This window comes from Acomys minous (assembly GCF_964271855.1).
Source record: "Acomys minous genome assembly, chromosome: 18".
Classification (NCBI taxonomy): domain Eukaryota; kingdom Metazoa; phylum Chordata; class Mammalia; order Rodentia; family Muridae; genus Acomys; species Acomys minous.
In genome coordinates, this window is record NC_140501.1 from 45057472 (window position 1) to 45073267 (window position 15796).

At 45.0% G+C, this 15796-nt stretch overlaps 1 protein-coding gene across 4 annotated transcripts in view; it reads left to right on the forward strand.

The window, feature by feature from the left end:
• The window catches only part of LRCH1 (leucine rich repeats and calponin homology domain containing 1), a 181462-nt gene that overhangs the window by 123009 nt on the left and 42657 nt on the right, over positions 1–15796 (forward strand). For all 4 annotated transcript variants that reach the window (XM_084766976.1, XM_084766977.1, XM_084766978.1 and 1 more), the window contains exons 7-13: positions 1009–1072; positions 4847–4952; positions 7098–7216; positions 10482–10549; positions 12389–12475; positions 13288–13377; positions 13482–13518. In XM_084766976.1, coding sequence (XP_084623102.1) covers positions 1009–1072; positions 4847–4952; positions 7098–7216; positions 10482–10549; positions 12389–12475; positions 13288–13377; positions 13482–13518 — 571 coding nt within the window. The remainder of the gene's footprint in view (positions 1–1008; positions 1073–4846; positions 4953–7097; positions 7217–10481; positions 10550–12388; positions 12476–13287; positions 13378–13481; positions 13519–15796) is intronic.

Here is a 15796-nt window from a genome sequence, read left to right on the forward strand (position 1 = left end):
TGTGTGCATAGTGGGATGCTGTCTCAAACCTGCTGCTCTTGCTCATCATGACTGTATCAAGCTGAAACACGTTAGGAGTTACCGAGTTTCCGTGTGCCCTCACGCTGCTAGGGATAGGTTAACGACTAACTGCAGGCTTCCGTTTTTAAAATGCAGCGTGGGTAATTTCTTCTCATTTCCAGTTTCACGTGGAAGTGTTAGAACCCGTTCAAGCATCCTTGGGCCATTTGTGGTGTAAAGCAGGCCGTGAACATGCAGAGAACAGGGTAGCCAAAGGGACCCCCTTAAAGAAATACCGATTCCTCTTTGAGAATTCTCCAGGGCAGAGATCACTTCCTTTGCCTTTTGCCAAACAGAGTGACTTGGAATTTCGTACTGTCCTAATGGCGTTTTCAAAGTAATGCTTTAAAATATGTATTGCTTATTTTATGTTTATGTTACAAGGCATAGTTAATCACCAGAAATGTTTTCAAAATTATTGAAATAATACTTTACTACCTATGAGGTAAAAACAACTCTGCATCTTACTATTTTTGTATATGTACCAATAAAGCCAGGCTTGGTGGCGCATGCCTGTAATCCCAGCACTCGAGTAGGCAGAGGCAGGTGGATCATTGTGAGTTTGAGGCCAGCCTGGTCTACAAAGTGAGTCCAGGACAGCCAAGGCTACACAGAGAAACCCTGTCTCGAAAAATAAAACAACAACAACAAAAACCCAATAAAATAAAATTGGTAACTGTTTCAAAGACATAAGTTGTCTCTCCTAGAAGGAAACCGTGAATACAGAGAGTTTATGACGTTCTCAGCAGGTGTCCATTTTCGTTAGGTGTGGGGTTTTCATTGTGCTCATAGCTTAATAGTTCTTAGAAGTAGACTGGCTTGCTAATAATAATAGTTACAATAATAAGTTTTATATAATGAAGCCGTAATCACATTATTAATTGGCGTCAACTTTGTGATTTTTAATTCTTTTCTAAACAAACTGGATGATGGTGACATGGACCTCAGCAAGAAGGACTCTGATTCCGGTGTTGGAAGTGACAACGGAGACAAGCGGTTATCTGCCACTGAGGTAAACCTGGTGACACAGGACTGCCCTGTGTTCTGGGTCCATCCGTCTGTGTCCACTACAGGACTGCCCTGTGTTCTGCCGCTGAGGTAAACCTAGTGACACAGGACTGCCCTGTGTTCTGCCACTGAGGTAAACCTGGTGACACAGGACTGCCCTGTGTTCTGCCACTGAGGTAAACCTGGTGACACAGGACTGCCCTGTGTTCTGCCACTGAGGTAAACCTGGTGACACAGGACTGCCCTGTGTTCTGCCACTGAGGTAAACCTGGTGACACAGGACTGCCCTGTGTTCTGCCACTGAGGTAAACCTGGTGACACAGGACTGCCCTGTGTTCTGCCACTGAGGTAAACCTGGTGACACAGGACTGCCCTGTGTTCTGCCACTGAGGTAAACCTGGTGACACAGGACTGTCCTGTGTTCTGGGTCCATCCATCTGTGTCCACTACAGGACTGCCCTGTGTTCTGCCACTGAGGTAAACCTGGTGACACAGGACTGCCCTGTGTTCTGCCACTGAGGTAAACCTGGTGACACAGGACTGCCCTGTGTTCGGGGTCCATCCGTCTGTGTCCACTACAACCTTTTTCCTAGAAGAAGCCGTTGGTGCATTTGAGTGATTTCAGGGGACAGTTCAGTCACATTTGTGATAGCAGCTTGGAGCCCATAAATGGTGTGTAAATAAATATGAGCTGCTGTCACTCTGCATGCCTTAGTATTTTGGGAATAACTTACAAATAGGGGCGCCCTGCCTTTTTCCTATCCACTCCTACATTATGTAGAATATTCTTCGGTGCTAAATAAATATTATGAGAGGGCACATATTAGTATGAAGTGCTTTTATACATATGCCTGTCTTTAACAGTCATTTAGGGGAGTGTAGTTTATCCACATTTTCAAGTGTGAAGGAATCAAACGTGCACTGTGTTTGAGAAGCTCATTCACTGAAATGTTTGCAACTGGCCACCGCCTTTTTAAAATATTTAAATTAATCCGTGTGTTCAGAGGGTGCATATGTGTTACAGCACATGTGTGGCTGTCAGAAGGCAGTGCGTGAGAGTCAGTTCTTTTCTTCCACCGTGTGGGTTCCAGGGATTGAACTCAGCCAGGTCACATCGGGCTTGATTAGCACCAAGCACCTTTACCTGCTGAGCCATCTCGCTGACCCTTAACATACAGTTTTAAAAACATTTGTATTTCTGGCACTTCAGCTGTGTTGTGTTCAGAAAATTAATCAATCTAGTGTGATAGAGTGTTCTCTACTGGTGAAGTGTACCATCTCGTGTATAATCCGTTAGATCCCACCGGGAGTTCTTGAGGCTGTAATGGTTTAGTCAGTTACTTATTTCATCCAAATAAACCACGGGTTTTTTTTTTGTTTTTTTTTTTTAATCAAATGTGACTTCAGGAAGAAATTTTTCTTCCCTCAGTTCTCTGGTCTTGAGCTTTAGTAAGCAGAAAAGTTCATTTTCCACAAAATGTTCCATGAAGTAGTATATTTAAAAACAAAACTACGTTGGCTGGGGAAGATGGGTTAGTTTTGTAAAATGCTTGTTCAACCCAGAGCCCCCATAAGAGCCAGGCCTAGAAGTATAAGAGCCTCTTACCCTGCCCCCTACCCCCATTCCCCCCCCCCCCCCATAATTTCCCTGTGGGGAAGAGAGAGAGAGACAGGATCCCTGGAGCTGTGGGCCAACCAGCTCAGCCAAAACAGTGAAATCCAGACTCCTTGAGGGGACCCTGTCTCAGGAGTTTGGAGAGTGATGGTAATACACATCACACACACACACAAAACAAATTAAAATTCCTCAGCAGTTTTCTGATAAAGAAGCTTTCTTTTTTATAAACATTTCGAAGAAGAATTAGTAGGAAGAAAAAGGCTTTTGGTGTCAGTGTAAGGAAGCCACCCACAGGGAGGCACATTGACACTGGGCTGCTGTTCCCAGGTGGGGTGGCAATGCTGAACACATGGCTTTCTATGTTACATTCTATTTAGCCCCGGCCCCCCCCCCCCCCCCCCGACTTCATGAAAACTCGTAAGTTCCCTCAAATGGACCATTGTTGCAGAAACTAACCACCCTGGGCTTATTTTCCGTTGAATTAAAACAAGCTCCCCTTTATCTCTCTTCTACGAGTAATTAAGTTCATCAATAGCCGGGCGTGGTGGCGCACGCCTTTAATCCCAGCACTCGGGAGGCAGAGGCAGGCGGATCGCTGTGAGTTCAAGGCCAGCCTGGTCTACAAAGCGAGTCCAGGACAGCCAAGGCTACACAGAGAAACCCTGTCTCAAAAAACCAAAAAAAAAAAAAAAAAAAAAAAGTTCATCAATAAACCATGGCACAAAGAACTGCTTTATCCTTCTCTCACTTGTAAGTGGATGCTAATAGTATTCTGAAGAGAGCTCAAGGATTTATTCTCCCCCTTTAATTAAATGCATATCTTCCGTGTCTGCTAACTGTAAGGGTAGGGGGTGGGTGGGGGAAGGGAAAACTGTAGAAATGATTATAATTCAGTAGAATAAAACGAGTCTTTCCTTTGCTTTTCTTATCTCACATGCTAGCCTTATTGTCTGAGTAGACCTCTACGGATATTTGTTTTGTTTTGTTTTGTTTTGTTTTTGGTCTTTTCTTTTTAAAGTGGTAAGGTTTTGAATTTTAGTGCATGGTGTGCTATTTGCATTTTTTTCTTTTTTGCCAAGATCACTTCCACTTGTTTTTTTTTTAAATTAGTGTTTTCATAGTAAACACATATTTTTTTCAAGCTAATTAAGCAAGGACTTGTGGGGGAATCTGTGAATATTTGTTTACTAAGTGGAATTCATGCTTGCTTTCTGCTGTTTCTAAACAGTCCATGCACGTGCCACAAGACTTCAGGAGCCAGCCACACACTTGCATGTGCTCTGGGGAGGTCTGGCTCCTCCCTGTGGCGTGGCATGCTTATCACTTGGCGTCACTAAATAGCAACACCAAAATGGAGACGGGAAAATAACTGAGGATCTGTAGCTTAACTTGTGGCAGAACTACAGATTTTTGTTGTTGTTGTTGTTGGTATAACCTTTGTCAGCTAGTGTGGTAAGGGAGACGTCAGAAAGTTTGCTCCCTTCACTTCATAGCACCTTTGTTCTGAAAGTCACACAGAACCAACCCACTCCTTATCTCCTTATACCTGATACCTAATAGCGTTGCCACTTGCCTGGTGCTGGCTTCCTCAATGCAAATCAAGGCTGGACACTGAGCCTCAGTATCTTAAACAAAATGCACCCGTTGGTAACTGCCTGTTTTGGGTGGCGAGCCACAGGAAGCCTCCATGGAGTTTTGGTAAATCAGTCTCTTGTCAGACCTCAGGGCGCCTTTCCTGCTAGGATCGTGACTTGGGGCTAATGTGTGGTAGTTTGTCTCCAAACATTTCCGTGTCACATTGGCTATTACATGGTCCTTTAGTGTCATGACTGTGGCTGTAAGCTCAGAAAGGAAGAAACACGAGGAGACTCAGCCCAAAGCATCTGTAGAGGTGCTCGCCCTGTAATCTGCACTCACAGCCCACTCCCATCCATAAGGAGGAGCCTCAGCAGGTGTCCTGAAAGTGTCACGTGACTGCCTCCCCCATCCCTGTGAACAGCCTCTCTCCTGACTTAGGTATCACCACCAAGTTGCTTGTTCCTGCATTTGTATAGGGAGAATTTACCTTTGCTGCTGTTTGTAATCAGGACGCCACTCTTACCTGCTTCGACAAGGCCTCTCTCTCCCTTGAATGATGTAATCCCTCCTGTATCTTTTTAGCCCTCTGATGAGGACACGGTTAGCCTCAATGTGCCCATGTCTAACATCATGGAGGAAGACCAGACCATCAAGGAGGATGCGCGCCATCATCTCACCCCACCTAAAGGTCTGTGAGTGACGGGTGGAACGAGTGCTTGCTTTTCCGGTCTAGACACAGGGCTTAACGGCACCGTGTGTGGATGTGGAGGTGATCTGTCACTCTTTGTATCACACATCCTGTGAGCCAGCTGTCATGCCCAAACTCTAGCTGACTGTACTGGAGGTTGGGGAAACCAAAGCTCAGAGAGTCTAAGTAATTTACTTACCTGTGGTTTCACAAGCCAGCTCTGCTCCTTACAGTTACAAGAAGAGTCCTCATCCTAAAGGTTATAGGAGACTCTTGAAATTCATCTTTGAAAAGAAAATGTTGACGTGATGGATAAGACTTAGGACAACTGCCCTCCAAGTGTGGACTAGCAAACCGACACTCCACTTGTCACCTTTAGCATGGACTCCCAGCGTCTCCACATCCATGTGGGTTAAGCTAGAGAGGTGGAGCATCGATGTTCTTGGGGATGGGGGCGGGGTTGTGGGCTGGACCTAGAAGTGCCCAACATTTATAAGTCAGACTTTATCCCATGCTCACATCTAATACACTCGTGGGTGGAAAATGCACCTGAGGTCTGAGCTCGGGTGTCTGTATGACTGTAACCCAAGTCAGTCAGTCTCAGGCGTCCTCTTTAAAGATGGTTAGAGTAGCTGGCCTCCAAGCTTCTCTGGAGAGTCAGTCAGCTGACCACTGACCACTGCAGCTTGAGTGCCTTTTGATCTGTCAGAGCCACACTGTCGTAGATGATTGTAGCAGTGTTTTGATGGCTCTTGTTTGTTCAGTGACGTTAGCAGAAAACACCGACATTTACTGTTCATGGCTTCTGAGGGAGAATGGTCTATGAGTAGTGTAGACCTGTATCAATTATAGAGCAAATCCCAGTAATTCTTTTCTTAGATGTGTAGACCAGGCTGGCCTCGAACTCACATCGCTCCTCCTGCCTCTGCCTCCTGAATGCTGGGATTAAAGGCATGCGCCACCACACCCGGTCTGAGAGCTATTTTGAAGCTACTCAAACATTTCCATGTTTTCTGTCACTTATTACATATAGGACACTTGTATTTCCTATTGTTTGTTTGCAAACAAGGGCTTTCTATGTAGCCCAGGCTGACTTGGAACTAACATCTTACCTCCTGCCTCAGCCTCCTTAGGACCAGGATTGAGGGGAGCATCATCACCCCTCACTCTTAGGTTTAGATATTTACATTTTAGAGCCTGAGGGAAGCATTAAATGTAAAGACAACGATGAAAACCATATCTGGCCCCAAAATACAACTGGACACTTACAAAAGATTTAACTACAAATATGTTCATTCATATAAAGTGTATAGCAGCATGTCATGTTGGGGGTCATGTCTGAGACTCATTTTCCATTTATTTATTCATTCATTCATTCATTCATTCATTCATTCTTGTCTCATATATTACATCCCAGAGAGAATATTTTTCAAGTGAAATGACAAATATGTTACTAATAGCTCCCTTGCCTCCCCCCCAACATGGGTATCTTGCGGGCTCGCTGTGTACAGGGCACTGTGCTTTCTCCTGTTTCTCCTTCAGTCAGAAGAGTCCTCTGTCTGCACTCTGCCTCTGGGGCAGATGATTTCCACCCCAGCATGCTTCTGCAGGGCCTTTCGTGGGGGTAATTTCTATTATTGGTAGGTTTGGGGGATCTTTTCTAGTCGTGTCCACCATTTTCTTGAGATTATTGGTTGTGTGAGGACAGAAGGCATTTAGTCGCTGACACACCCTCGCAGACACATCTGTAGATGGCATGATGGCGTCCACGGAGCAGCTGGTCAGGACATTATGTTGAACTTAGAATCTGTAATGACCAGCCGCATGCTGCCGAGAGCACAGAAACTCTCTCATAATTTTCTCGATACTTTAAAAACGCGAGAGGACATTTTATTTCTTACATGGGTAGCTAAGCCATAAAGAAGCCTTCACTTGTAAAATTCAGGGTGGAATCTTCTGTTTATTTTCTGTTTCTTCCTCTTCTCTCCCTCTTCTGTTTACTTTTTCCTTTACATTCTTTAAGGAAGATAAACTATAGGCTATTCATGGACCTCCACAGGAGGTGAGGGAGGGATTGGCTGTGTACTCTGTGCTTCTGCTCTTGAATTCATACTCTTTTTCCTTTCTCTGCATTTTTTCTGACAGGAGAGTTTCAGCCGAAGCCTTCCCTTCTGGGTGACAGCAAGAACTCAGGACAAGAAAGAGACCCGTTTGCTGACGGAACGGATGTTCTCCGCTCAGGATTTGTGAACTACAGTATCAAGGCAAGGCTTTGCACCTCAACTCATTTCCCTCTGCTTGGCACCTTAGAATTCAAATTTGAAATTTTCAGTCAAACTTCTCAGCCCAGCTTACTGTTTGTTCCCCAAACCCTTAGCATGTCTTCTCAAAGCTCGGCTGGTTTTGTTTTTGTTTTTGTTTTTGTTTTTCTGACGTGGCCCCAGTCCTGCTTGTCTCTAGACTGTCTGCTTGTAAGTGATTTTTTTTTTCTTTCTGATTCAGAAATTGCTAAGCCTCCTCTTAACTCACCAAGTCTCACAGGTTAACAGATTTACCAGAATGACCATGATCACTTTCAAGAGCTCAAAATCACTCACATTTTTCTCAACACGTTGTAGGTGGATGCTTAGCTGTAGAGCCCAAGCTAAACATCCTTTATCCAACATCTTTAGAAGTGGGGATGTCCTGGATTGCCGAGCTCTTCAGAGTCTGGAATGTTCACTTACACATCACAGGATGAGGATTCCTAATCCAAAACTCTGAAATCCAAAATGCTCCAAATGTGGAAGTTTATGGGGCTCAGAAAGTGCCAGCTCCATGGGGCGGGCAAGTGGATGCTGTACAGAGGGCAGCTGGTGGGAGTCAGGTCTCTCCTTCTCTGTGGGTCCTAGGGCTTGCTGCAGGCACTTTGACCTATTGCACCATCGTGCCTGCCCCTCGTCTGTTCTTCCTTCCTTCCTTCCTTCCTTCCTTCCTTCCTTCCTTCCTTCCTTCCTTCATATCTTTCTCTATCTATCTTTTTTTCCCTTTTTTTCAGCACAAATGTTTATTGGGGGAGGGGCCTTCAGTCCTTCTTGGCTGCTGCCTTCCTCTTGGCTACCAGCACCTTCCTCCCATTACCTCTTGTCCCTGCCCCCCCCCCCACCCCATGTGCATGCCCACACTCTTGTCCTTGGACACCTCGAGCAGTTCCATGGTGCACACGAAGCCGCACACCTACCTGATCATGTCCCACATGAACTTGGTGTGCTTGGTGAAGCATCCCGAGGCCCTGGCTGTGCCCTGCCCTGCTGACGTTACCTTGTGGCCCTTGTTGAGGCCCCATGGTCATGGGGTAGACAGAGCCACAGCTGCTACTCTCTGATGGTGGCCGGGACAGGAAGCCTTATCTGTGTTTTCTGATGGTTTGTTTGGTTCTTTGACCCAGCTTGACCCAGCCTAACCCAGCATTGCTGGGCATCGCCATCAAGGTCACTGGGAGGAAAATAAGCTGAATTTCATTTATGCTGCTCGAGACTCTAGTATGCTGTAGCCCTCCCCATGCCCTTGATAAAGCTACCTACCATGTCTTTCCCTTATATAGTACTTGGTAGCTGTTGTAGGAAAATCAGCCAGCATCTCGACATTATATTTGGGGCCCCTTTTGAAACCATGAAGTAAAAATACGAAAATGGGCACTAAGTGGACCAACAGCAATGCTTGTTCAGTTTACACCGTGAGAACAGAAACCAGAAGGCAGAATGCTCCTTATCCTACCTTGCCTGGGGCCCTGCATGTGTTTGTCACTGTGTGTGTGTGTGTGTGTGTGTGTGTGTGTGTGTGTGTGTGTTTATGTGTGTGTTTATGTATGTGTGTATTACTCAGAAGTGCCCCAGTGTGTGTGTATGTGTGTGTGTGTGTGCGCGTGCGCGCGCGCATTACTCAGAAGTGCCCCAGCACAGCTTTAGAGACTACAGATGTAGTTTTATGAGCAGGCCAGTTCTTAAATGCTACCTAATTTGAAGAAAGAAAAAAAAAAAAAAGATAAGCATGCCAGTGTCAGCCTGTTCTGTGTTCTGAAGAACTACATGTTTTGGTGACCTTTCATCTTGAAGCCGAAAACGCCCATGTCTCTGCTAGTTAAAACCTAGAAGAACTGGGTCACGTTGTTTTGGATTTGTCACCCGGAAGTCTGTTTTCATGGATTTCCCTGTGATTTGCAGTGACACACAGTTTAGATGTTGACTGCTGTGCACTGAAAGTATAGTTGATGCAATGAAGGCCTCAGTGTTTTCTGAACACTTTCCTCTGGGAAAGTCTGGTCCTAAAGACACAGCAGAACCAACAAAGATGTGCCCCTATGCCCCACAGCCTGATGCTCTTTCCCTAATAGGGAAATGTACCACTCCAGGGTGGCTCTCTGCCAGTGTTGGCCCAAACAGGACATTTTCCCTGTGTGAGGAGAAAGTTCAAGGGAACACACAAAGGCGCACAGTGGCCACAGCTTTCCAAGGATTCACTCACTGTGCAGCGTCTCTGGAGAACCTTGGTGTGGGGGGGCTCAGTGAGAACATTGGACCGACCTCTGGCTTTGTTCATATAAAACTACTAGATTCAGTGTAGGGCATTTTCTATTGCTTTTATCTAATGGAAATTGTGATCCCTAGCCAGGCTGTTTTTGTCTTTTTTAAAGTTTTCTATCTTAATTGTGGTCAAATACATATAAAACAAAATCTTTTACCTATAAAAATTTTTTGAGACAAGATCTTGGTAGGTAGCACAGGCTGACCTTAAACTCATGACCTTCTGCCTCACTTGGCCTTCCAGATGATGATGTGTGAATGTATACGCGACCATGATAGATTCTCTGAGCCACATTTCAGTTGCATACAGTTGCAGTTTGTGTTAAGTACGTACATACTGTTACACTGTTCGGATACTTCCAAAACCCTTCTCATCCTTTGGAAATGGGATGAAATCCCAATTAAATCTGTCCCATGGTGCCTGCCTCCTATGTCTGGCTATCACTGCTCTACTTTCCATCTCAATGAGTTTGACTACTATCAGTACCTCACATGTGTACAATCATGCAGTGTGTGTGTGTGTGCACGCACATGTGTGTATGCCTGTGTGTATATGTATGTTACATGTGTTATTTCTTTTTTTAAATTTTTATTTAATTTTAATTTATGTGCGTTGGTGTGAGGGTGTCAGATCTTGGGATTATAGATCTTGGGGTTACAGACAGTTGTGAGCTGCCATGTGGGTGCTGGGAATCGAACCCAGGTCCTTTGGAAGAGCAAGCAGTGCTCTTAACCACTGAGCCATCTCTCCAGCCCCATATGTGTTATTTCATACTCAGGGTTTTCTGTATGTAGTGTAATACTTTCCTCCTTGTGAAGACTATTCCATTACATACCTGTGGCATGTCAGTGGATACCTGGCTTGCTTCTGGTTTGGGGTCTTGTGAATTACACTGCCATGGATATGCACTATGGACTGGGGCCGGTTTTAACTCTGCATTGAAAAGCCCGTGTGTTCTGTCCATAGGACCAGGGAGAAGACTGTGAAGAGCTGTTGCGGATAGAAGAGGATGCTCACTGGCCGATGGAGGGACTGTGAGTGCCAGGGCTGGGCCATGGGCTATCACACCCCGGCAGACATGTCCTGATAGGTTTTGATCCACTTTTCCTTGGGCAAGCCTAGAATCTTCTGCAGACATACTGATAAGAACTTGCCAGTTTTCCTGTGACTCTTGGTACAGTACTGGGCTACACAGTCTTCATTTGTGCTTTCACAAGGGAATAGCATGGATTGGCTAACTTTTATGTAACAATAGCAGCCATTGTTCCCCTTGGGAGTCCTAGATTCCCTTGTGAAGGTCCTAAGGCTAACACTGCTGCCTTTGGCATTGCGTTTTCTACACATAAAGTTTGGAAGTACATTCAAAGCCCAGCACAGCAGAAAGCTGCGCTTCTTCACTGGCCTTGAGTTGAGCTTGTCAAAAACAAAAACAAAAACAAAAACAAAAACAAAAACAAAAAAACCCCCAGAAACAAAAAACCAAAAAAAATGTAATATTGAGAACATCTTCTACCCTCCTTCCCTTTTGTTTGCAGAAGCCAGTAGCCAGACCTAATGTCTGGAGAGCCAGTCCCTTCATCCAAGGTCTTCTGGTTTGAATCTTTGAAAAGCATTTCTCCAATGTCCTGGTTGCCAGTCTAACAACTAGCATACACTAAATTCCAGCACTATTTTATTTCACAGGCAAAAGCTCAGTTCATCTTTTATAACAGGCCTATAGGCGCTGTTGTCTGCCGTATTGCAGATGATGGAAGTGGGACACAGACAGATGATGCTCTTGTCTCCAAGGCCACAGAAGGCTAACATTTGATCCTAAAGAATCTTATACCAGGAGAATATCTTTTTTTTTTCTCTCTCTCTCTACTGTATATAAAGATTTATTTGGTGAGATCTCCAGGGAAACAGATGGATATCTTGCCAGAAAATGAACCTTTCCATGAAATTGACGTGGAACCTGTAGCACATAGGGTAGATGTTTAATTCATAGGCTTTTGCTTTCTATGGTCTCAGATATGTATGTATGTATATATGTATATGTGTATGTTTTTGTCTTGATGACCTTCCACTATACTTAGTTGGGATTATTATTATTTTTCCTTAAAAAGGACTGGTCAGATTGTTTGAAGTGCTCTCTAGTAGTATTGGCCACATTGTGTGACTAGAGTAGCCAACTGTGATCACATTTCTCTTACTGGGAAGTCCCTCCCTATCACTCTGTCTTGCCAGCTGCTTGTTGGATACACTTCTGAGAGGCCAAGGAGGCCTGACTTACTGTAGCATCACAAAATCACAAGGGAAGAGGACTGAAACCAGATACATCTTTGGAAATCCCCATTTTTCAGTTTCACATTTGTTCTCAACCCTGACTATAAAGTCAGAATCATCTGTAGAGCTTTCTAGAAGGCCCGTCTTTACTTGAGGACGGATTTTGCTTAGGTGTGTTGGGCCTGGTGCATGTCCTAAGTTCTACAGTAGATTTTCATGAATTAAAGAGAAAGGACTGAGAGCCGCTCTCCCACACTGAGCCCCTCACATCCCAACAGCCCTTCGACTCAGCCATGCTAGTGGAACCAGGGTTCGAAACCTCGGAACTGAGACAGCTCCACCCAGGGGAGCCAGGCTGATCTTACTCAGGAGAGCGTGCAGACCCAACTGGCCTTGTCCGTTGCTTGACTGGCCATAGAAGCACGTGGAGGCCTGCCCGGTGACTTCTCCCCTCTCCGTAGGACCCACCTGCAGGGTACTGACATGTCTTCGTGTCACTGTCGAGTGTGTCAGAATCTTTCTTGGTGGGGGGTTGCTGAGGTTTTTCGAGGATGCACCTAAGATGTCTTAGTAATCGTTTTGTGCTCACGCTTGGCTTTGTGTTACAGACTAAGTTCATCCAAAGACCAGGATTTGGATATAGCGTTGATTGAGGAGCTGAGAGAGGTAGAAGATTTGCTTCAGGATCCCAATGGGTATGCATGTCTGTTCTTGGCCCAGGCCTTGTGTGTAAATGAACCCATTTACTTACTGAGCACATTATGTTGCTTTCTAAAATATTTATACCCAATTAGGGACTTCCTTGTGATACTTGCCTGATACTTCTGTCAGTGGCTATGTTGAAATCCTTTAATATAATATAGGATGCTTTCTTTTTGACTATGTTGCCTACTTCACATATTCTTTATTTTAAAATAATTACATTTGACAAGTTTTATTTTTCTGACTATATTCTTCTCAGCCAATTATATATATATATTTTTCAAGATAGAATTTCTCTGTGTAGCATTGGCTGTCCTGGACTTACTTTGTAGACCAGGCTGGCCTCGAACTCACAGAGATCCATTTGCCTCTGCCTCTCAAGTGCTGGGATTATAGGTGTGTGTCACCGCCCTCAGCTGAGCCAGTGAATTTTTCATTTTTAAGTGTAGTAGTCTAAGTCAGAAAGACTTTGCAAGCAAAACTAAATGTCATCAGTACCATAATAGTAAAACCTTAGCAACTTGGCTTGTGTCTGTAAATATGTTCTCGATAAATTGGTTATATGGGACCCTTAGAAATCATGACTTCATCAGAAATGACCGTGGTATTTGGTACATGAGTTGGAGTTCAGTACAAGTAGCTGACAGGAAACTATATTGGGAGAGCTTACATGCATTAGGAAAAATTTCCTTTTAATCCTGAAGACAAGCTTTGCTTGTCAAATAAGTGTTTAGACTGCATGGAGACGGTAGAATTTATTGTAAGTTTAATGATTTTCCTTTTACCTGTTGTGCGTCTTCTTTAGTCTAAGCACCGAAATTACAGAGAGAAGTATTTTGAACCTGTATCCCATGGGCCCAGCAGAAGCCTTAGAATTACCCGATCCTACGCTCAAGTACGTTCACCTTGGTTTATTCAGTGTATTTTTTTCTTTTCACAATGATGCGTTTATGTTTGAAAACCCACTGTGTCTCTTTGTTTCTTCCCATCGCCCTGCAGTGGTCAGTTGCTGCTGGAGACGTCTCCAGACTATGAGGTAAGGACAGAGCTTGGCTTTGCCTTGGGGAGGGTAGGACCCGTATTTGTTCATGACACATTTTTAACTGCTTCCCGACTTTATTGCCTAGTTCTGTTGATCCGTTGTCCCCTTGCCTTCCCTGAAAGATGAGAGTTAGCTGTTTCTGTTGGCTTCTCTAAGTTTTCTTGCCAAGATAGAACCACTGGGTCAGGCAGTGGCTACTGCGATGCATAGGAATGCCTATTCTGGCTCAGAAATGGGAGGGAGGCCCATTTGATCAGCCATTAGAGCTGAGAAAGGAGTCTGGTCAAGGACCTGAAGGATACGATGGAATGAGATGAGGATGTCTAGGAGGATTAAAAGGATATCCAGGGCGTTGGGGAGACTGATGACCATGAAAGCGTAAAGACCCGAGTTCAGATCCTTAAGGAGTCGTCGGGAAAGCCAGGCACGACAGCCTGTCACTGTGATCTCAGTGCTGCAGGGGACACTGGAACATCTCTGAGATCACTGGCTAGCCAGCCTAGCTGAATTGGTAAAGCCCCGGGTTCTGCTAGACATTCTGGCCCAGAAAATAAGGTGGAAAACAATCGAGAAAGGCTCCAGATGTTGGCCTCCTCATGGGTGTGTACATAGGTACATACACAGACACAAAAGAATATCGTAGTGAAAAGCTGGTGGGACCATTTGGGATCAGGATCAGGATAAACTAGATAGATTTATGTGGAATGAAATTTGAGTGGCCGAAGAGAAAACGTTTTTGACTTAAAAACTAGGAATGGTCCTAGAGAAAGCTTATCCCAGTTGTGGGAAGATAGGTTTGAGCGAGTAGTTGGGAATTAGAGCCTGTTTTAGTCACGCTTCTGTTGCTGTCACAGAACACCATGGCTCGGCATATAGAAGACATTGGTCAATTAAAACCTTGAGAGGTTTAGAGTCTGTGACCATCACAGCAGGGACCATGGCAGCAGGCAGCAGGCGTGGTGCTAGGGCAGTGGCCGAGGGCTCACATCTCAACCCACAGGCAGGAGACAGGGGGAGAGAGAGAGAGAGGGAGGGAGGGAGGGAGGGAGGGAGGGAGGGAGGGAGGGAGGGAGGGAGATCGATCATCAGCTGGGAGTGGCATGGGCTTTGGAAACCTCAAAGCCTGCTCCTTCTGACACGCTTCCTCCAATATGCCCACGCCTCCTAATCCTTGCCAGGCAGTTCCACCAACTGAGGACCAAGTGTTCACGTCTAGAAGCCCTATTGGAGCCATTCTCACTCAAGCCACTACAGTTTATTCCTTGGACCCTGCAGGATTGTGGCCCATATCGCCAGGCAAAAATGCACTTAGTCCAACTTCAGAAGTCTCCGTAGTCTTTTACAGTTTCAAAGTCTCTTCTGAGACTCAAGGCAGTCTTTTCATTGTAATCCCTTTAAAATTAAAAAGCAAATTACATAATCCCAACACACAGTGGAACAGAATATGCATTAGTATTTGAAGTCTATGAATGGGGTCATAGGGATGAAAGTGGACCAGAGAAATACCAAATACCGTCATTCCGTGTCTGATGTCAAAGAGCTTAGATGGCTGTGCTCTTCTAAATTTTGTTGACTGCAACTCACTTCTCTCTCTTGGGCTGGTTCCAGTCCCTGTATGCAGTTGTCTCTGGCAGACATCCCATGGCTCTGGCCCCTCCAACATCCTGGGGTCTTCAACACATTCTAGGCTTCATTTTCATAGCTTCGTGCAATACTCTTCTAGGGCCTCGATGCAACGACTCCCCTGCTGTACGCTTGACCTCTTTAACCATAGACCCATGATTCTCAATCTTCCTAATACTGTGTGACTCTTCAGTATAGTTCTTCACGTTGTGACCCCCCCTCCCCCGACCATAAAACTACTTTGTTGCTCTTTCATAATCTATAATCTTGCCAATGATAGGAAGTATAACGTAAGTATGTGATATGCAGGATATCTGATGTATGACCCCTTGTGGGTGTTGCGAATCACAGCTTGAGGACCAGTACTATAGATGTACGTCCCCACAACCCGTTTGCTCCTGGATCTTCCCTGACTCTAAAGCAGACCAGATGGCAATGCTGCCAAGTTCAGCCGTCCTCCTTGGATGGAGCCTGACTCCTTCCTTGACTTATATCTACTATAACCTTTGATTTGTTGCTTTCTTAGGACCAGAAAAATCTCTGGGCCCTTTTCCAGACATGGCAGATTAGCTGGGTGGCGCCTTGCCCTGAGGACAGACACCCTTCCCTTTGCTCCATTTGCTGTTAAGCATCTCTTTATTTCTTTCAG